The sequence below is a fragment of the Manacus candei genome, unplaced genomic scaffold (assembly GCF_025592945.1).
Source record: "Manacus candei isolate 608988 ecotype Guabito, Panama unplaced genomic scaffold, ASM2559294v1 h1tg000061l, whole genome shotgun sequence".
Classification (NCBI taxonomy): domain Eukaryota; kingdom Metazoa; phylum Chordata; class Aves; order Passeriformes; family Pipridae; genus Manacus; species Manacus candei.
In genome coordinates, this window is record NW_026138109.1 from 1,279,255 (window position 1) to 1,301,285 (window position 22,031).

The window sequence follows — 22,031 nt, forward strand, 5'->3', positions numbered from 1 at the left end:
AATACTGTCTCATTTGAGTACAGCAGCTGGAGACCAACAAGGATATTCTATGGTGCCTGAAATGGCACTAGATGAATGTCTACTAGTAACTAAACCTTCAACCCTCACAGTACAGGCTGGATTCAAGCTTAGGATCTGTTCCTGAAGAACATATCTGTACCACTGCTTCTAAAGAATGGTCTCAGACTTCAGAGTAGCTCTCCCTTTCTATTCAGTTTGCGTTCTCAACATAGTAACTCTTTCTTAGCCAAACATACTTGCTCCTTGACCAAAGATCATGCAGGTGGTGAGGTACAAACCCCACCTGCCCTGGTAACACTGCAGAATTCGACAAAACTCAAAAACTTGGCTCCATCGCCCAAAGATGACCTGGTGGTGTGATCATACTCCTGAAAAATGGCAGAAGTGTGTGTGATTTCTTCTGGCCAAGGATTGTGAGGAAAGTGCTCTAATCTGTGGACTGTAGCTATCAATGGATATTTTACAGAAAATGGTGGGTATTTCTTTATTACATTAAGGACCTGATCTTTTCAAGATGTAGTACTCAAAATTCTGAATTTAATTCTCAAATGTACCTGAGACCTTTACTTGAATCTGGCAGTAAATCAGTCAGAAATGAGACTTAAGTCTCTGAGAAATATAGACAGTGTTAAAAACTTTTTCCCTCAGCAGTGATTAAACATACCATCCATGTAGGAGTCTCACCTCATAGCACAACATCAGTGCTTCCCAAAGTTTTCCCTTGGCAATCCTACTTCCAGGGTCACAACCCCACTTTCATTTTTACTTCCAGGCTTTTGGGCCCCAAGTGGGGTCATGACCCTAACTTGGGAACTGCTCTATAACACATTGAAAAAATTAACATACCAGCCAGTAAATACATCAGCAAAACAAGCCCATCCAGTCTGCACAAGACCCTGTGCTGTCTGCCATCCCTAGGGGCCTTACCTATTAAACATGGGTTAAAAAAGTAGATACCATGTATCTACTTGCAAGCTCACATACTGCTTTGTGTATTTGTTACCATTGTCTTGTAGTCTTTTGTGCTTTCTAGCTAAGTTTGGTGTTGACAAATATGTGCTAACACTTCTGAAAATATGGCCCTCTTCTTCTTGATCATTCATATGTTGGAGGTGCTGGTTAGATTTATTATTTGCATATAATAGAGTTCACAGTTACTGTGTGTCAGAAACAAGATCTGGAAAGCCTACTGTTCCCACAGCTGGAGCAATACATACACATCTGCTAAAACTGCAGTGTAAATTGTAATGTCCTTAGCAATTAATTACTTACACTGTATTCTATTGATTCTCCCCCTCCTTAACTTCTACTGGTCTTTACCTTCTTCTCCTTTCTTCTTCCTCTGCTGTCTTCTGTTCTCCTTTTCTTATGAGTCTCTCACTTCATTTTTTTAACATCTTCTCTGGAAGTGCTGAGTTTGGATGTGGAGATGCTGCCACAAAAGTTTCTACTTCTCTTGCAGAACGTTCTACCACTAGATTTCAAAGAGCTTTGCACAGGCTGTGAAAGCATACAGGTTATGAAATCTTAATATCTGCATTTTACCGTGGAGAGATTAAAACACAATTTCTGTTAGTCACAGTCACCAAAAAGTCAGTGGCAGAGAAAAACGTGAATCTCCCATTTCACGTGCCTCATGGTGGACTCCAAGCAACAGGGTTAGCACAAAATATACCAGTAGATGGCACTTCAGCGTTCATAGCATTGCTCATACATCTGAGGGTGTGATCCAAATGGTCTTCTAGTGTGTAGTTCTTCACATATGACTTTTAGCATAATTTTATTTCTTTTTGGTCTTGTGCTCTTTTTCCTATTGAATTTACTCTGCCCTCCTTTTTTTTTCATTTGCCTTGCTGTGACACTTTTCTGTTGCTTCTTCATTTCTCTCAATTTTCCATTTGCTATGTCTTATTTGGAAAAGAAAGGAAAAAAGAGAAAAAAAATAAAAGAAAAATAAATCTAATAAAGGGAAAATCTCTCACTGATTTTTTTTTTTTTTTAAGAAGGGAGTTATTTACGTCCTGACTAGTTCATTACTGTGGAGAACTGGAGCGTTGGTGAGCAGGAGCAGTAAAATTTACTCCCAAATGTTCTTAAGCCTCACTGTGTATTTTTTTTTCAGTGTGAGGTTAATAGCTGTTTACTAACTTGCAGTGTATTTGTGAAACTGTGTGTCCTATGCCCTTATCTCTGTATGTTAGACCACCTTTGCTGTACACAGGCTGAAGCTAAGCACTTCAGCTTCTGTCCTTTCTTCCTTATAGGAAGCGACGGCTTTGCTCGAGTTTCTGTTGTGGGCCCTGGCTGGATTTCACCCTGTCAGCTCGTGTGGTGCTTCTTATTACGTTGCTGACAGCATCAAGTGCCTTTCAGTTAAGGCTGAGGTTCCACCAGAGCCCATAAATGGAGAATGCTGGGGAGATTAATAAACGAATTGTCACAGCTTCCAGGCATGCTGGGTTGAGAAGTGCAACCCTCGGGTTTGTGGGCTGTGTAAATTTGGAGCTCCAGGTCTGTAACTTTATAGAGATAGATTCAGTGTCTTTCTGGTTTCTCGTAAAATGAATGATAATTAATTACTTTAAGCTTGAAGTCCAACTGTGGAAATACTAATATTTGCATATCTTTAATGTTAAACATTTTTGGTGTTTTGCAGTTTTGGTGGAGTCACCATTTGAAACAAGGATTTGAAGTGCTCTGAGTAAACCATCTGTATATGGGAAAAGATTATGGGAAGATTATGTATATGGGAAAAGATTATTAGTTGCTCCAGTGGGCATTATCTTTTTTTTTTTTTTTGCTTTCCTTGCTGTTTTGACCAATCTAGCTGGTACTAGTTATTGTCTCTTTGAGAATTATTGTCAGTCCTTAAAAAAAAAAAAGTAAATTTCAAATCTGAACAATACAATTGTTTTAAACTGAATTTTAACTGCTTCATTCTTCCATTTTATTTACTTGTTCTCACTTAAAAATACAGACAGAAACTGTTGTTAATTTTCTTGCATTTTATCTACAATACATTCTGCTTGGCACAGAATGAATATTCTAGTGAATAGGTGCTGCATTCCTTGAACAGCAAAAGATTTCACTAAACTCAATGGGAAAATAGCATTTATGGTAAATTTTAGGATCACTGAAGGATCATATAAGGGAAAAACATAATAAAGAAGGAACATTCTGTATTCCTACTGACAATTACATCCAGCAGCTGTGGTGATACGGTTGTTCCTTCAATATTTCTTGAGGGAATTTTTTCTTCTTAACTGGACGTTCATTTCTGATTTTGGAGTCTGTAAGACTTAAAAGTAGACGGGTGTACCTTTTGATACTATCATAGGATAATTCAGCTTTTAAGTGTTGTCAGGAAATCATCTGTTGGATTGTTCTCCTGTGGAAAAAAAGGTTTCCCTTAAACCCAGTGTGAACTTCTCTTGTTTCAGCTTATGCATGTGGTCTCTTGTCCTGCTACCAAGTGCTGCTACGGAGAGCCTGGCTCTGTCTACACAAAGACCTGCTTGCAGGTGGCAAAGGCTGATCTGACGTGTTTCCAAAGCTGCCTCTTCTCCAGGCAGTAGCAGCCCCATCCCTTAAATGCCCCTTGCAGCCCCTGAGACTCTGCTGGGCTCACTTGTCATCTGTGCCACCTTTGTCACCATTTACCAATGAATTGCATAACTTCCTATCTGGCTTATCTACGTATTTTGCCCTGTGACCTCTTTTAGCAATGCTTCTAATTCAGAAATCAGACAGAAGCACATTTTACCATCTTCAGTGTACATTCACCAACATCATCCTTGTAGTTCCATAAAATAGTTCTAGAATATAAATGTTATTGAAAATTAAAATGACAAGTACATTACATGAAGCTCAGCAGAAGATGGTAGGAACACTTATCTGAGTAAGAGCATTTCAAATTGCTAAATGATCTTGGAAAATTTATTAAAACTGTTCTTCTTGTGTAAAACTATTTTTGCATATAACCATGCTATACTGAGTAAAAATGATTTTTTAAAAAAATACTGCTTTTCCTATAGACCTTTAACATGCTATGAAAATTAGCAGTTAATTGCTAATTAATTTTTACATATTTTGAAATTTTGAAATATTTAATTTTTTATTTTTTAATATTTAAAAAATATTTTAAAAAGGTGAATAAAATTTAGTTCTTGAATGTGAGTGCTGTGATTTTATTTTGAGAAGTTCTGGGTATCTGGTGATCTCACTGAAGCACTGGTAGTTTCAGATGCTGTTACTGAGTGGCAGCGGTAGAAATTAAGGGGCCTTTACACATTCAAATCTACTCTTCAGCACCTTGGTAAACTCAGTATTCTGTAGCATCTGGGACACCTGACTATCTGTTATCAAAGTCCATAGTTCCTTCTCAGTTTTCTGACACATTAGGATTTTTCAATCCCATGGTGAATCTTTGAACAAATCCATTCAAAAATTAAGAAATTAAAAGAACATACCTGTAAATTACAGGCAAATGAGCCAAACGTGGATTTAACTCTTCTGAACTAAACATTATGGCTTGCACATTGCTTTCATGTTGTATTTCTTCACTATGTGATAATTTAATTGGCCACACTGTTAAGAAGTAATGAAAGAATGTGAATTATACAGATGATCCCAAATGATTGTGAGCAAAATCCAGCCACTAGGACCTATTATATAATTATATCTATTGGGAACAAAAAAATAAAAATAGTTAACTGTGCAAACTATTTTTCATATACTACCTGCCAGATTCATGCTACCATAATGGGTCAGGCAGGCCTTGGAACTACAGGAATATCGAACAAAAAATGTAATTGCCTTATCTTCAGAGAGTTATGAATTTAAAATCTGATACCTTGTGAATGCCTTGGTTTATGTACAAATGCTATGCATCACCAGAAAGCATGCAATACTAGTTCTTCAAAGGGATAAGATACAGATGTTTCTGTGCTGGTGATTCATTGTATAGTAAGATGTCACTATCCAGAGAACAGCAGTGCATACTGAAATTTAATTTCACCTGATTCCCATTTGGAGGGAAAGAAAGAAAGAAATATTTTAATGTAAAAAAAAAAAAAAAGAAGGAAAAGCGAAAAAGAAAGAAATGACAGCTGTTTGAAATTTGCTGAGAGGCTCGGAATGTAGCTTTAGTTGAGGTGTGTTAGCAAGCAGAAGGTAAGCAAAAAGGTAAAACTTGCAAACGCGGTCCATGATACTGTATTTAAATCTGTCATAAGAACACAGCTCTCAGGAATGCATTTGAGTGTGATCAAAATTGTGTATACTCATTTGCTTGTGTTGTGGAGACAAATACATTTGGGAACCAGGGCTTTAGAGGAAATATTCTTACTGTTCACATGCCTCAAACTGAGTGTCTTAGAATTATGCTGATTTTACTTTAGTGCCAGAATATGGTTTCTGTTTTCAAACATACACACTGCACGTTACTTAGCCTGTATTTGAGAATGTTCACAGACCTGGGATTCTGTAACAAAGTCTACTCCATGGTGAGCTAGGAGTTTCAGAAATGTGATTTACAGCAAGGGGAATATGTATGCTAGGCAATAGAAAACACTGAAGATAAAGATGTTTCTGGAAATGTAATTCTTTTCTGCTTTTAGGAGCTTGGGCACATGGTTTCAGAGCTTCTTGTACCTTCTTGTACTTAGACATCCATATGTCTTTGTTTCTTCATTTAAACAACATCCAGGGTAGTCTGTGCATTAAAAGAGGAGACAGAACAAAACATAACAAAAGAAATACACACACACACACACAAACCCAAACCCCAAAACAAAACAAAAGAAAAAAAAAAAAAAACCAAGAGGTAGAAAAAATTGATTCAGCACCTATTTTAGACTGAGAGAATTAAATTTGTATTTCCACTTCCCAAGAAGTTTCCCATGTACAAGACTAGAAGAGAGGATGAAAAAAGTAAAGCTTCTCACTCCTGTTGTAACTATGACTCAATGTAGAAAAATATGTACGATTTGTAATCTTGATTTAAGCAGAGTGTTAAACATGATTTCATAGCTCAAGGACGGAGGCACTTACCTACTGAGGGAAGGAGGAGGAGAAGCAACCTGGATTCTGGCCCCTGCTTCAAGCACTATTTATGTATGTTACTCAATTACAAATGCAAAATGTGTAGGCAGCCCCTGGGGCAATAACCCAGGACTTCCTCTTCAAAAGCAGCACCTATTAGGGTTGCAAATTATCCTCTCTCAATGAATCTTGCTTCCAATACAGAAGTATGGTTTCAGCAGGCATGACAGACAGTTCTCCAGCCTGAGATTCACCTTGAGTTGGTGCTGGATGCATTCTTGGGAGATGTGGGAAAGATCTCCTCAGAAAGAGACTGGCAGTAAACCTATATCTCCCACTTCAAGGGCAAGTGCCTTATCTACAAGTATGATGTTATGTAAAATGTTGGCAGTTATGCATCCACAACCTCTGGACATGTTTCTGGGAGAAAGTCTCTGGGGCTGTTGTGCTTCATGATGAGGCTTCATGATGTATGTTAGGCATGCTCAGAAGATACTTCAAGCAGCCTCTCAGGCGATGCCACACCTGCACATCACAAGCAGGCTTTGGTGCAAGGTAGGTTTCAAGATTTTCATCTATATAGAAATAGCAGGAGCAATGAGAGATGCAGTATCAGAAGGTAGATAATTTTATCAGCAAAAACGTGATGTAGATTTTTGTGACCATTTAGCGTACATGTGTGTGCTCATGTAAATATACCTTCCTGGCATTTTTGTTCCTTTTTTGAATTTATTTCCTCAAGTTATTTTGTCAACTAGTAGCAAGGCATGAAATTAGAACTCAGCAATCCTGCTATGCTACAGTCTCTCTGTAAGACATGTAAATATATTTACAATTAAAACTAGTATTTTAATGTTTTTGTTTTGTTGGAAATGCAGTAGCTGGCACTAAACTGAAGAAAAATCTTCTCTGATATTTGCCATATCTATTAAACATGTTGTTTCTATGTCATTGTCATGTATTAGTTCCTTGAGAGACTTTCCAATAGATTCTTTTTCCATACCTTTGTTCTCCTGGCCCCCGTTCTCTTTTATTCTGGGTTCTTTTCCCCCAGGAGATCAAAATCCTGCTCCCTCTGCTGCTCTCATCATGATCTCCCTTCCAAAGAGACTACTTGTCTAAATGACATAACAGGAGGATGAAGGGCAAAATTGTTTTGCTATTATTTTGAATACAATATTATAAATGCATGCTTGTATTTTTTATATATTCAGAGATGAATAAATTATGCTTACTTTGAATAATCTAAACAACCCATAACAAATTAGAGTTTCCTATATAGTGGGAAATATACAGAAGACTACAGCAGGAAGATTCTTTAAATATGATTTTTATATAAACTAAAGGATGAATCAACTATTCTCAGACCTCAGCTCAGCAAGGTACTTAAAATATCATTGAATAAAGTGCTTAAGTATTTTTTAAGTTTTATGGAGTACGATAGAGAGGTTGTTTTAGTGGGACCTTATTTGTGAGAACAGCATGACTCAGGTAGCATAAAACAGGATTTTGATTCCTGCTGTACTTATGCTGGTTTCCTCTCATCAATTCATTGTATTAGTAGGCAGTCTTTAAGGTGTGTCCAGTCTAAATATAGGTTGACCAAAAAGAACTTCTGAATTAAACTTCCTTTTGGGAGACAAATAATTTCCAAGTGATAGTGTACTCTTAGATGGTTTGTTGGTTTGGGTTTTTGGGTTTTTTTTTTTTGGTTAGGTTTGTCTTTTCTGCATCTTGAATTTGGGCAAGTAGACCTTGTTTTGCTTTTTCTATTGGTCATCTAAATTGACCTGAAGTATAGCAAAAATTCAAATGCATATTCAAAACCTCCTAGAAGTGTGAAAGTAAAAAAGGACCAAGAAACGTGTGTCATCAACACACTGGAGGGAGAGGATGCCATCCAGAGGGACCATGACTTGAAAGGTGGCTTAAGAGGTGGACTTGAGAGGTGGGCCAATGCAAACCTCATGAAGTTCTACAAAGCACAGTGCAAGGTCCTGCACCTAAGTCAGGGTAATCCCAGACACATCTACAGGTTAGGGGGAGAAATGATTGAGAGCAGCCCTGTGGAGAAGGACTTGGGGGTGATGGTTGATGTGGAACTCAACATGAGCTGGCAATGTGTGCTCACAGCCCAGAAAGCCAACGAAATCCTGGGCTGCATCAAAAGCAGCATGGCCAGCAGGTCAAGGGAGGTGATTTTACCCCTCTTTTCTGCTCTTCTGAGACCCCACCTGGATTGCTGCATCCAGCTCTGGTGACTCCAACATGAGAAGGACATGGAACTGCTGGAACAAGTCCAGAGGAGGGCCAATGTCATTGATAAGAGGACTGGAACCCCTCCCCTATGAAGACAGGCCAAGAAAGTTGGGGCTGTTCAGCCTGGAGAAGAGGTTATGTGGAGACCTCATTGCACCTTCCAGTGCAATCTGAAGGGGGCCTACAGGAAAGCCAGAGAGGGACTCTAAATCAGGAACTGTATTGATTGGACAAGGAGTAATGGGTACAAACTGAAAGAGGGGAAATTTATATTAAATGTATAGAAGAGACTCTTTACTGTAAGGGTGGTAAGGCATGGTAAGGTGTTGCCTGGACAAGTTGTGCAAGCCCTACCTCTGGAACTGTTCAAGGCCAAGCTGGATGAGGCTCTGAGCAACCTGGTCTAGTGAAACGTGCTCCTGCCCATGGCAGGGGGATTGAACAAGATAATCTTTATGGTTCCTTCTAACCCAAACCGTTCTATGATTCTATGAAAGTGCCTGAAGAGGTTGTGGATGACCCATCCTTGGAAGTGCTCAAGGACAGGCTGGATGGAGCTTTGAGCAAACTGGTCTACTGGAATGTAGACTGTCCGTGGCAGGAGGGTTGGAACTAGATGGTCTGTAAGGTCCCTTCTAATCCAAACCATTCTGTGATTCTATGAAATGACAGACTTTTTATGTGGAGGATTGAGAGAACAAAAATGACAAATCTCTTCTACTCTATCATTGTACTTAGACTTTAAATAGTAATGAACTGGAGACATTGTTCCTATCTGAAAAAAGGGTTTCTTATATCAGTGTGAGCCAAGAGCTGTCACCTTAACACTTGTTGCATGGTGCACAAGACTCTGGAGGACAGAACCCTTTAGAGTGAAAGACTGAGGACTGCACATAGGGAAAATTCCACTTTTTATTTTTTCACTCATCATTTATTTACAAATACACATTATAACTTTTATATACATTGCACATTTACATGGTAGAAAAGTACAAAACTATATATTTAAATGAATTTATATTTAACTCACCATGTTTGAAAATATAAAATTGCATCAGAAAAAAAGTATTATGAAAAGCAAGAAACTTGAACTGATAAAGCTTTGATATAACTTTTAGCAACACACCGATTGGGAAAAGAAAACTTTGAAAGTGGTACTGCAAGACCATCTTAAAGGAAACACCTGATAAAACACTTATGCATGTTACAAACCCCTCCCCCAAAACAACCAGTAAAAATAAAATAACCCCCTTATTCTTATTACAGTTATTCCTGTAGCTGTTATCGACTTTCATAATCCAAGATCTTCAGATATAGAATTTGTATAGCACAGTATAAACTCTCAATACATTGAGATCACTTCAGTATATGTGATCAGAAGTAGAGAAAAATTAAGGGGAAGAAGTTTCCTTAAAAATCACCCCACCGCACCCTGAAAAGTATACTTAAGTCAGTTACAATGCCTTTTGGTCAGTCAAGATTCCTTGTAAACAAGAACACAGGGATCTTTAATGTACAGAACCGGCAAGAAGAAAATCCAATAAATAAACATAACAGAAACTGACATGCAAGTTTGTTAAAGTGGAAGTTAACATCAGTGAAACAAAGAGATGAGATTATGTGGGTAGACTCTAAGGAATAGTTATAGTTTACAAGAAAAAAGAAAAGCTTTAATTTACAAGCAAGAGACCTCACAATAAATAACACTGCTCTTCCCATAACGAATAAATTTCTTCAAAAAACAAGGTGTACAGTCAACCAGACATTTTATGTATAAATTATAAAACATGACACAGTATAAATAAATGTCTACGAGACTCAACTATATGTATACTTTTTTTTTTCTCCCCAAAATAAATAAGCATACACTTATTTACAGTATGGACATTGATTTTTGTGCCCAATGGCTGTTTCAATAGTGATGGAGGTTTTACCACTCTAGAATGGAAGATATAGGAAAGCTGTAGTCCTGGTCTTCATCTTCCTCTTCATCTTCTGGGTCTTCATTAATGGCTAGATGGGGAATATAGGGGAGCTGTTGTTTAAATAAGGACAACAACAGCGCAGAAGCAGCTCAGTGCATGTTTTCAAAGCCCTCTGAACAGCCATAATACAGCGTTGCATTTTATGCGACTTGTAGTGAGATGCTCTTTGGCATCTGCTGTTATGAAATAAGGTTTTTTATATGTAATCTATGAAGTCATAACTGCAGAAAGTTCTGAAGAATCAATGGCTCAGGTTTTATTGGCAGATTCCTGAAATCAAATACAGAGCGCTCAGGTGTTCTAGGTTTAATTGCTTTGTGTCCTTCATTCAGAGTTAGTAGAGGCAACCGTGCTAAACCAGATGCCCCTGTGCTACCTTTAAGCTTGTTCTTTTGGACCGAGTTAAGAGTTTATCCAGATGTTAATAAAGCAATCAGCAAAGCACACGAGAGCAGACAAAGTACGAAAAAGTCACTAGAATTACAATCCTCGGGCAACACCTTTCTGATAGAATGGCTTGTCCTTGGAACATCCCCAAAACTCCAACTTGAAGGCCAGCTCGTTGTTGGAGATCTATTGCATTTTATCAGCAACAAAAATGTGTGCGTGATAGATAGATACTTATACTCTACTGTACCTTGAATCAATAAATCAAGCTTTCTTATGTTTAAAGGTGTAAGTCTTCATTACCTAGGTATCGCCTTCAGAAGCTTTAAGTGTCTGCAGAGTTAAAAATCTCACTTACAGTTGCAAGATCCAGAGTGCTTTACTTCTAGAAGCACACCCATTGAGCAGGCTGCCTCTTTCATGGCACACTCGCTTGGGTAAGTTGTGTTATCACTGGCACAGACTGCCTCTTCTGACTTGCTTTCAGGGCAGAGCTCATCGCAGAGAGCGCACCGACCTCTACCAACCTTAAAATCCCACAGGCATTTCTTCCCAGCAGTGCACTGAATGTCTTCACAGGATTTGGCTTCTAAAAAATACACACAGGATACTAGGGGTAAGTGAAAAGACAAAGCAAAAAGAAAAACAATGACCAGCAACCCCAAAAACCCCCTTTCCCCTGTGAACTGTGAAGAAACAAAGCTCAGATGTAGTACATGTGATGATACTTGCTGATTTTGCTCAAGCAAGTATTCCCTTGGACGACATTACCTGTCTATGTATGGGGGAGGAAGACAGCTGTGCCAGCAAAGTTTTGCCCTGGGAATACAGAATTACATTTGCCTATTGTACATGACTTTCCTCCTCCATTTGATGTCAGTGGAAATTCAGCTCCCCAAATTAACAGTAAATTCAGGATTTGTCAACAGGTCCAGCATTTCTAAATCTATTACTTTTAAACTAACCCACAGAGAATAGTTGTCTACAAGATTTGAAAGGGAATTCACCTCAACCTATGCCAACTAAAAGCAACCTGAGGCTCCCGTGAATTACCCCAGCAGTTTTGGGGAGCAGAGGCTGCCCTGCAGGTGCTTCATTGTAACATGCTGAATATCAGTCATTTCTGGAAATCACAACACAGAATGGCAGGCTGCACAGAGATTATTTTCCTATCTTCACCCACCAACCGCCTCTAAACTCCACAATTATTTCTAAAGAGGAAAAAGTGATCAGATGTTTCCAATTAAATTAACATAATCTTTGCCAAGACCACTTGAAGACAATTGTTTCCAGGAATCCAGACCCACTGGATACCGAGACCTTGTTATATAACCATGTCATCATCTATTTCATGGCGGCTGCTTCTCCCTTGGATACTAATGTCAGCACCCATAGCCAGAGCAGGATCAGGTCCTCTTCTCCCTCATCTTTTTTACTATCTTTTCCAGGAAAAAGTTCACCCTGTCTCTCTTCTTTCTAGAGGGTAGTACTAACCCAGGTTGCTGGAAGTCTCTCTTCCTCACCAACAATAACTACATCCATCCAGTTGCACACACTGAATACTCTGAAATAGGTGACTGAGGAAGTTTCCCCCATCCTTACCCTCCTACTAAGATACGTACTGATGCATTTTCCTTCGTAGGCTAATCCGATGGATCTGCCCAGCAAGCAGGTGGCTTTTCTCAGGTGGCAGGCACTGGCGTAAGTTATGCCATCATTCCCACAGAGATACTGTTCAGGGGAGGTAGGCTCTGGACAAATTCGATTACATGTCACACAGTAGGCGTTGTTGGTTTGGTCAACCACACACGTGGAGCTGCCTGGGCACAAGACATCCCTGCAGGTCTCTGAAATGCAGACAGAAACACGCAATGATTAGTAAAAGATACCGTAGTCCCAATGAGGAGTAAACAGGTGATGCAACAAAACAAATGATCAGATAAAAGCCTTTAGCAGCTCTCATTTAAGGGCCGCTGGAGGAAGCCTTCCCATCTCTGGGTAGCTGGTGGGACACAAATGCTGGCAGACTATGAGGAACTCTCAATTCATTACATCCTTGTCTAGACCATGTTGAGCACGGTCTAGTTACCGTCTCCTAACCTTCGGAACATCACTCTGGTTCCTGTGGGGAAATACATCCAACAAGTCCTCCATCCTACACTCAGATACACACCCTTTGGCATTTGAGGGAGATTGGATTAGATTTGCAAACCTACTTTTGCATTTGCCCTGATACTGGACTTCAAGTTCGGGCTGTTCTTTACATCTGGCTTTGAGAAGGGCACACTCGTTCCTGTAGGTTTTCCCATCTAAGCCACACACGGGGCCCTTCCAAGTGATATTAGAGCAATCCGGAGCACAAACACACCGAGGTTTGTTCTTCTTATTCATTTTACATTTCTTCCCGGGTCCACAGTCCACATTTTCGCATGTTTCTGATGGAAGGAAAGAGGCACCACTTTAGTACCTAGTGTGCAGAACAGACCTGGTGTCAAAACTGCTTAAAGAAAAAAAAGACAGCGTGAACCCAGAGCACAGAGGGAGAACACCTTTCCCCACCCCCATCCAGAAAACACTACTCGAGCTAAATCCCCTCTCCAGTGAGGGCAGGGGGAAGAAGAAGTCGCTCTCTCCTCCTCACGATATGCAGGGCGGACGGGCAGAAATGGGACTCCCCTTCCCGATTCCGAGGCTGGTACGAGACGCCCCTCAAAGCCCTACTGAGGAAGAAAGCGGGAGGACCGCGCTGCCCTCCCTCCCAGTTCTCTCCCCGCTCCTCCTCCCCCCAGCCCAGCCCCTGCGTGAGCCGCTCCTCAGCTCGGAGCAGCTCGCCAGCACCCCCTTACCTTTGCACGGGATGCAGTTTGGGGCTCCCCCATTAAAAATCATCCACTTAAAAAGCGTGTTGTCGTTGACGTCCTCCGCCGTCCAGGACGTGGTCAGGCGGCCGCTCTTGCAGCACTCCTCTTTGCTGAGGTCGGTTTTGTAGAGGACCTGGCAGCGCCCGTTCCGCGCCTGCCGGAGCCAGCAGTTCCCAGCTGCAGGGCGGGGGGCAGGAGGGACACCCAGACGGATCAGTGGCGGTCACCAGTGACCCAGACATAGCACGTGCGCCTTGCCGTGACTTTTACTAGACTGTTTCCTTTTATTTGTCCGGTTCATAACCCGCAGCTACTACGGCCCATTTGGAAGAGCAGTTTAAAAAACAAATAAACAGATGCTCCCTCTCCCCTTCCCCCCAAAAAACCTCAAACAACCAAACAAAAAAATTACCCCAAACCCACAAAAGAACAAACAAACAAAAAAAATACCCCCAACACACACACAACCCCCCCTCCCCCGAACCCTAAACAAAACAAACTAAAAGAAAGAAAAGACCCAACCAAGACAGGACGAGACAGTTTTCCGAGATATTTATTCCATATGTAGAGCAGAAGGAGCACTGTCGACACGTGACAGAGGCTTGAAAAGGATGTGCATTTAAAAGGGAATAAAAAGAAAATCGCGCTTGCAAATTCCTTCCTCCTCCCCCTGCCCTCTCCTCCTCACCGCGGCTGCACAGCAGCATTGTTTTACTGCCGCACAGTTTCAAGTCCCAGCCCATTTTGCAATCTGCACGAACTGGGAACATTTGCTGTTAGAGAAGTCTTTCGAAATCCCCACATTTTGCTGCTTCTATTAACAAATGTCTTCCCTTCACTAAAATAAGTCATCAGAGTTCCAAAAAAAAAAAAAAGGTGAGCAAAGTACATAAAATACAAGGTCACTTTGAGTAGGAGGTCCCTACAGAGTTTTAAAAATCGATCAAGCTGGAAAAGTTATAAATACCACCTCTCCTGCAAACATTTTAGAGGAAAGTACACTATCTTTACACGGGATAGAGTGGCTTTTGTTGCGGTTATTTTTTTCCTTTTTCTTTTTCTCCCTCCCCCCCCTCTCCCCCCCCCCCCAGTATCCTTGTTATTTGTGGAGTCAAGCCAAGAATATTAGTCCAAGTAACTCCCTTTTTTTTAGCTGGAGCATTTTGGTTGGGATGAGTCTCTCGTGAATAGCCAATGTGACTTCTCCAGCAACTCAATACCAATTGATTCTGCTGCTAATCTAGCCAGGGCTCGATCCTGTCTCCTTACTCCAATAGGAATGTACCGCAGAGAGGGGTCAGGATCGACCAGCCGAGATGTCTCTGGGCGCGGTGAAAGACTCCCCCCTCGCTAAAAATCATCGAACAAACAACGCCCTTAAAAAAAAATATTTCGTGTCTCAGAGTTGCCTACATTAGATTAATTTATGCTCTATATCGGTAGAGGAGGAGATAAAAAATAAAAGGAAAACAATATAAAACAAACAACGGTAAGGCATCCAGGTTGTGGTTGGAACATGGTCAAGATAAGGGAAAAAGCCCCAAAACTGAAAATCAATATTCCCTTGTGTCGAAAGAGGGCTCTTAAGAGTTGTCAATATCAGGTTCGAGTTTGTTTTGTTCGTACGGTGAAGAAAAAAATAAACCAACAACTTATTAAAGCACTCTCTTCAGTGCAGGAGAATTTACAACGCTAATATTTATTCACACATACACACACGAAGTAGGGAGGAGGAGGAAATCCCAGTATTAAAGGAATGTCAGTAAAATGACCACTTATTGGTTTCTAAAAATGTCAGCTGTAATCGTGGGGTTCTCCATCACCACCTTTCCTTCAGTCAGTCAGTCAGTCAGTCAGTCAGACGAGATAAAAATCTGAGCTAAATTACCAGCAAACTTTGAGCAGTCATTCGGGAGCCGAGACTAGGAAAGAAAGTTCCCTATCGATGCTGCTCTTCATTAATGCTGCATAATAACAATAAATACCAAGAAACGTCCTATCTGTCCTCTGTGCCTGTGCAGAGCAGTGCGAAGATCCGATTAAAAAGGGATCTAAATGACACCTCTGCACCTCAGTATAAAGCAATCACATGCCCACAGTTAACTTCTGTTCTGTTGGACCTTGGAGAGAGGCGTTTAACACCGCAAGCAAACTAAACCGTGCCCGAAAGAGAGAGAACAATAGTAATAATAAAGAAACATATCTGCGAATAAACAATCTGGTCTTACCCTGCACTGTGTGATCTTCCATGAAGTGGCACAGAAACATCAGAAGTAAGAGCATGCCGGGGTGAATTCTCTGATTTAACATCCTCAGTATAGCAGCGAGTGAGCGAGACGCAGAGAGAGCGTGAGGGGGAGTATAGAGGGAGCGAGCACTAGCCAGCCTGCTTATGATCGCTCTATTGAATGAACGTCAGGCTCTGAATGCAGTCTCTCTTTAAATCTATACGGGGGTCCTAGCTGTCTGCGGTGGGCGGTCTCCTAATGTGTGTGTGTGTCTCCTCGGGGGTGGGGAGATTTAAAAAGTTCAGTGTGAATCAGGTGACATTTTCCACCTTCTGGAAACCCTCTCCAATTATCCGCTCTAGGTGCACGAACACACAGGCGCGCACCCGCGGAGCCCCGCGCCGCAGAGTCACCGGCGGGGACAGCGGCGAGAGGCGGCGCCGCGCACGGCCGCGCCAGCGCCGGGTGGGGGGGCGGGCTGGAGACCCGCGGGGGGTCGCGGCCGCCCGAGGGAGGCCCCTGGTTCCCCCTCGACGGGTCCGGGGTGTTACCGGAGCGCGGAGCTGCTCCTGCTCTCCCGGAGTGGGCTCCGCGGGCGCGGAGTGGCCGTGGAGGATCCATCCCGCTCCCCGCGCGTCCGGCGGGAGGAAGGCGGTTGGCAGGCGGACTGCTCGCTCGGCCCAAAGAAACCCTAAACTCCGACCGACCAACTCCAAACCTGAAAAAAAAAAAAAAAAAAAACCAACAAAAAACCCCCCAACAAAACCAAAAGACAGAACCGACTAAAACTTTAATACCTAGGGCCGTGCCCGACTGACAGGCTTTGCACTGGGAGAGCCCAGGAGGACGAGACGAGAACGGGGGCGACGTAGGCGGTCTCCTTTCAGAATCAGAAAAGATTGCAACATCGATAATGAACTTCTGGGGCACTAGTTTATTAAGCACAGTCTGGCATTATTCTCTCCTTAGAAAAGTTGGCGGTCTCTCATTTATAACATTTTTTGGCACCGCTGAATGAAACTGAGTAGGCGATATTTCCTTTTATACAAAACGATTACTTAACGGAAAATGGTATTGTTTATTCAAAAGCTGCCTTTTAAATTTCGATTCTTTCGCTTTTCTGAGCCACCAAAGCACAACAGACTGCGAAGTATGCAGACAGGAATGCCCGGACAGTGCCGGGTCAGGGGCCGGTGCGCCGCGGCCGCCCGCGTCCTCCGCCCGGCCCTCCTCACACCCCTCCTCCCCGCTCCCGCCCCCCGCCACCCCCTCCCGACCGCCCTCTCCCCACAACTGCAAATAACTCAGTGATAACAGATTTTTTTCCACCAACTGCAGGAGATAGTGCTAATCTTTTAATAAAAGATCCCATTACAATGGGATCTGTCTGGACAGACTATAATAGATCCAGAAATACAGCCGTGCTAATATTAGAAGACAGTTGTTTGGGTGCCTCAGGCCGGGCCCTGGTCCCGCTTTGAAAGTGGGCATGAATCACAATGTCCCTCGGTACCACCTGCGGTCACACGCATTAAGGAGCAGACTGGTAAATGATTGATCTCGCTGCAAATTTTTTTTTTTTTGTTATTATTATTATGATCCTGGTCCTGAGCATCCCGGGCATTTTGAGCACTTCTGAAGCTCCAGGACTCCACATCCTTTTTAATCTCTTCCCAAATTGGTGCCACTCTCCCCTGCCCCCCCCGCCTCTCCCTGACGGCTGCCGGGGCCGCGCTCATGCGGGAGCGCGTAGTGCCCTCTAACGGCGGCCGCGCGCACGGCCGAGGGGCGCCCTGGACCCCCGGACCGCCTCTGCCCACGCAGGGGACGGATCCCGGCAGCAAGATACACCGAGGGGCATGTGCCCCCGACCCTCACCGGGGGCACGGCTCGGCCGAGTGGCGGGGGTCAGCGGGCCGGGCTCGGGGCTCGCCGAGGCGGGGCTGCGGGGGCCCGTCTGCCTTCGCCGCCCCCTCCCGGGCGCCCCTCTCGTGGTCCCGCCACGACCGGCCCCGCGGAGCTCCGTCCACCGCCGCTGCACAGCCCGGGGCAGCGTCGGAGCCCAGGGGTGTCCAGGGGATGTCCTGGGAGGCACCCGGGGGGATCCCGTTGGCAGAACGGGGCGCGCAGGTGGCTGTTCCCCTGCGGTGCCAGGAGTGCTGAGGGGTCAGGCTCACCTTCCCGTGCTCAGTTTGTGTATGTTTTTAGTAATTGGCCAACACGGCCAATTACGGTTTATCCTGCTAGTGTTTTCAATTATAGAGAGGCGTTTTCAGGCCATGTTCCTGGAAATGAAATGCTGGACGGGTCGATAAGGTTTGCACATGTGCTTCATGCGTGCATCATCAGGAGATCAATACGATTGCGCTGGTGTGGAGATTTGTATCACACCTGTTCTCTGACATCACATAGAAACAGCTGCTGTTTCTTTTGTTGTTTTCCTTTTTTTTTGTTTGTTTGTTTTTTAATATGCTGAATATTGGTTGTGTGAGTAAGAACATGTCAGGCATATATTGTATAATCAGAAATGCTTTCTACTTTCTCACTGTGTGTCTCCCTTTATGAATGCCTCCATCCCTATCTGCTTTGTCAAAAATCATATTTAAATTACTAAAAAACCAATAGGGTCGATCTGTAACTGAACTGTCAGGCAGCACACAATAAGAGTGTTGTTTTTAGTCTGACAGGTTTTAAAACTTCTTACTACTGAGAAGTGTATGCATTTTAATACAGGGTTTTGGATGTGAATCTAATCTTTGGAGATGGCCTTGATCTTAGAATAATAAAACATTTTTAAAAACCCTGCTTATACTAACATCTCAAACTTTCATAAAATTCAACTTTGGCTCTCAATTTACACAAAATATATTTCTGTGTTCTATGTCCTACTTCTAATATAGCTATAGCTACAGCAGACTCCATAATCCAAAATATTAAGTGGCTGGCTTCTGAAGAAAATTGCAGCAAAATAATGAGAAGGAAGGAAAATAATCTGCAAATGTAACCTTATGTTAACATATGCTATTAACACACACACACACACACACACACACATATATATACACACATACATACATACATATACCTATGGGGAATATTTATTTTGTGATGTCAGTATTCACTCTACTAGTATAATTTATTTCCGTTTATTCCTTTCCCTTCACTGTGCTACCTCTCAACAGAAGAGAGGTTTCTTTTATCAAGAATGGACCAGCTCAGAACCCTCTCTTTGATAGAGAGAATACTTTGCAATAAAGTTTTTCAAGGATGTGGATAGGACTCCTGGCTGATTCCAAACCTGATTTGGCTGATTCCAAAACTGATTCTTTGGAAGGGATCTGGATTTTGAACAAAGGAAAATGTAAAGGCCTATCCTGGCAATCCCCAATCTAACATTCAAGGGAGCAGAAAAAGCCTCGAACACCATCCTGTGGTCCTGGGTGTATGTATGCATCATCCCATGCCGTTTGTCACAAAACTGACCTCTACCACAGAGCAAGTACTCAAATAAAGGTAGAACGTCCTCTTCTGGTAGAAGAGAAGACTTGTTACCTTCCTTTGTTGCCATCTAATTATCACAAAAAAACCCCTGCCTGTTACTGGAAAACTGTGCTTTTACAAAGATTTCCCTCATTTTCCTCTCAGATATCAGATTTAAGGACTTCTCTGAGTACAATTGCATTGTTCCACTTGGAAAACTTTCCTTCCCTCTCCCCCTGCCTTTTTTTTTTTTTTAAATGTAGGGCAATACAATTCTTCAACAACCTTTTCTGTAGAAATTTCATGTGCTGTTTCTCAGCATAAAACATAAAAAAATTGTATTACAAAAGTTCACTTCTTAATTTGACCAAGACTTTTCCATGAAAAACAAGCAAACTGATTCCCGATAAAACTAAGCTCTAAAATATATTAACAAAATTCTAATATTAAGCAGTGGGTATGTGTGCTATTACGTGAAATTATTTGTACACATCTATGAGACTATTAAACACAGAACTTGAATTGTATGCTATTGGTGAGTGTTGCACTTATTAGATGAGCACACGTATGTTGTATAGTTGTTTTTTTCTTTAAATTGACCTAAAAGGTGATGTCTTTTTTCACATAATGGGCAATGGATTGAATAAAGAGCCAGTAGGGCTCTTGCCTAGTCACTATCTCTGGTAAAACTGTTCTTTCTGGTTCATACTGCAGAAGGGTCATGTAGACGGGTGGCATTTATGTTTTAGGTCAGATAAAATTGACATATATGTGATATTAGCCACACTGATCCCTTTCTTATCTTTTATTGGTGATTCAGGGTGTAATAACAGAATTGTGTATCTCTCTACAGTTTGGTAGATATTTTCCTCTTTCTGTAGGTCCAAACAGGACAAGCTGTCTTAGACACTCCAACGACATTTTCTTCTCTTGTGTTTGGCAGTACCATGAACTAGCTCTGAGCAAGTCTTATTATTCACTACCCATTGCAAACAGGATGTGATGTGGCAAGAAGAGGTTTAATGAGTGGAATGAAAACAGGTTGTTAAACAAGTTGCGAAAGCTTTCCAGGTTATTGAAAACTTGGACAAAAGTACAAAATTTTAGTAGAAAATGGGATTGGAAAAAACTGTAAGGAAACTATTAAAGACCTTAACTATCTTAGGACGTGAAATGAAAATTTATAAAGGAGCCTACTGATCTACTGCTTTACTGACTTGTTGTTTAGATGCTCCTCTGTATAATTTCAGAGAATACAAAACAACTAGAAATGTGCAACAGAACATGGAATTTCTATGTCAGAAAAAGTCCTTTTGCTTTGTTGGGACAGTGTTTTCAGCAGCAACAGGAATTCTGAGATAGATTCTAAATGAATTTTTGAAAACTTATAAAAGGAAAAAGAAAATGTAATTATTGTGAGAAAATGTATGTATTGTGAGAAACCTGCTCTAAATAGCACTTAGGATGCTACTGTTGTAAAGAAATGCCTATATGCCAGAAAGACAGCACCACCAGATCCAAACAACGCATTTCCTCATAAAGGCTTAAGAAGTGGCATAGTGAGAGGGAGCATGGAGAGTGCAAAGCTCTCAGATAGAACTGCCCCTGGAAGGCTATTTCAACCTTTGGCTGTCTTAAGTCACGTGCTAAGTGCAGAATGGCTCTTGTCCAGCTTCCTGATGGGCAAATTGCCTTTTCTACTTCCACAACTCTGCCAAGTGAAGCTATGTCATTCTTGGTGACAAAACTTCAATTTTTTAAGTTGTAATTATAGACAAGGAGCATAGTGTTTTAGGAATTGAGGGATTATGTGTGGGTTTTGCACTTTTAAGGTCTGGAACATTTTGTGTGGCAGACTTCAAGAGACATGTCAGTTGGCAATCAGTTCAAGCTGAACCAGGACTGGAGACTGAACCAAAGATAAAGTGAGGACAGATGTAGTATGTTGATAACTACTGCAAAAATTCACTTAATTTTTGCCATTACTTTATTTTTCTTCTTGTTAGTTTAATTCTATTAAAGTTAATGTGGAAAGCATATCTGATTCATTGGAAGTGTGGAGTCACATAACTTTCTAATCCAAAAAAGGCTATGTTTGAGTGTAGGTCCTGGATTGGAGCTTAAATGGAATAAAAATCACTGTCAAGCATGATACTCTTAGCCAGCTGTAACAAGCTGAGTACAACAAGGCAAAAAGGGTAGCAAATGTACAATTTCCAGCTCAATGCATGTATTTGGTGATGTACTGGGTCTTGTTTCTAGACTGACAAAGTTGGTGCTTGAGTGCATCAAAATTACAGCCTTGTTAGGAACAGATCATTAACGCCTTGTCTTTATTGCCCACCAAGGAAGAGGATCAGCTTTAATGGTTTACTTTCAGACATTAATGGAACCAAATGAATAGTAGACTGCTGTTTAGCCACTGCAAGCTTATTGGGACATTATCAAAATCTCCTTACATGGTACACATATTGGTAAATCCCAAATGCTTCAAATGTCACCTTCTAGTACTGGGTTACGCAAGTTGGTGAGGAAGGAAATGAACTGGACAGAGCCCTCAGTGAAAATAATGATTCAAATGAGACTAACTGTGACAAAGAATTTTAGAGAAGTTTAGGTCATGCCTATTACGGAAGCAAAGAAAAGTTTTTTTCCCAATTGTGATGAGCTGCTTTATTTTTATGAGCAGAAAAGGAGTGTATTTTAGGATCTGGTACAGAATCACACATGTATTGCATCTCATCACTGGTCATCAAAATATTCAGTCC

General features: G+C 41.6%; 1 protein-coding gene across 1 annotated transcript; it reads right to left on the bottom strand.

Annotated features, from left to right (window-relative positions):
• Positions 1-9,216: 9,216 nt before the first annotated feature.
• On the bottom strand, positions 9,217-16,148 carry FST (follistatin). The gene is made up of 6 exons (XM_051804813.1): positions 15,784-16,148; positions 13,541-13,732; positions 12,911-13,129; positions 12,317-12,541; positions 11,053-11,283; positions 9,217-10,335 (listed from the first exon to the last, which is right to left on the bottom strand). Exons 1-6 carry the CDS (start codon positions 15,863-15,865, stop codon positions 10,253-10,255), a joined length of 1,032 nt encoding a protein of 343 aa, XP_051660773.1. The 5' UTR covers positions 15,866-16,148; the 3' UTR covers positions 9,217-10,252.
• Positions 16,149-22,031: the final 5,883 nt, after the last annotated feature.

What these genes read in the sequence shown, in the direction of transcription:
- FST (XM_051804813.1), bottom strand. Translation starts at nt 15,865, where the DNA reads ATGTTAAATCAGAGAATTCACCCCGGCATGCTCTTACTTCTGATGTTT. An exon ending in AAACTGCATCCCGTGCAAAG is followed by an intron (nt 13,130 to 13,540) that starts GTAAGGGGGTGC and finishes TCCTTCCATCAG; the next exon opens with AAACATGCGAAAATGTGGAC. An exon ending in GCACTCTGGATCTTGCAACT is followed by an intron (nt 10,336 to 11,052) that starts GTAAGTGAGATT and finishes TTCCCCATCTAG; the next exon opens with CCATTAATGAAGACCCAGAA.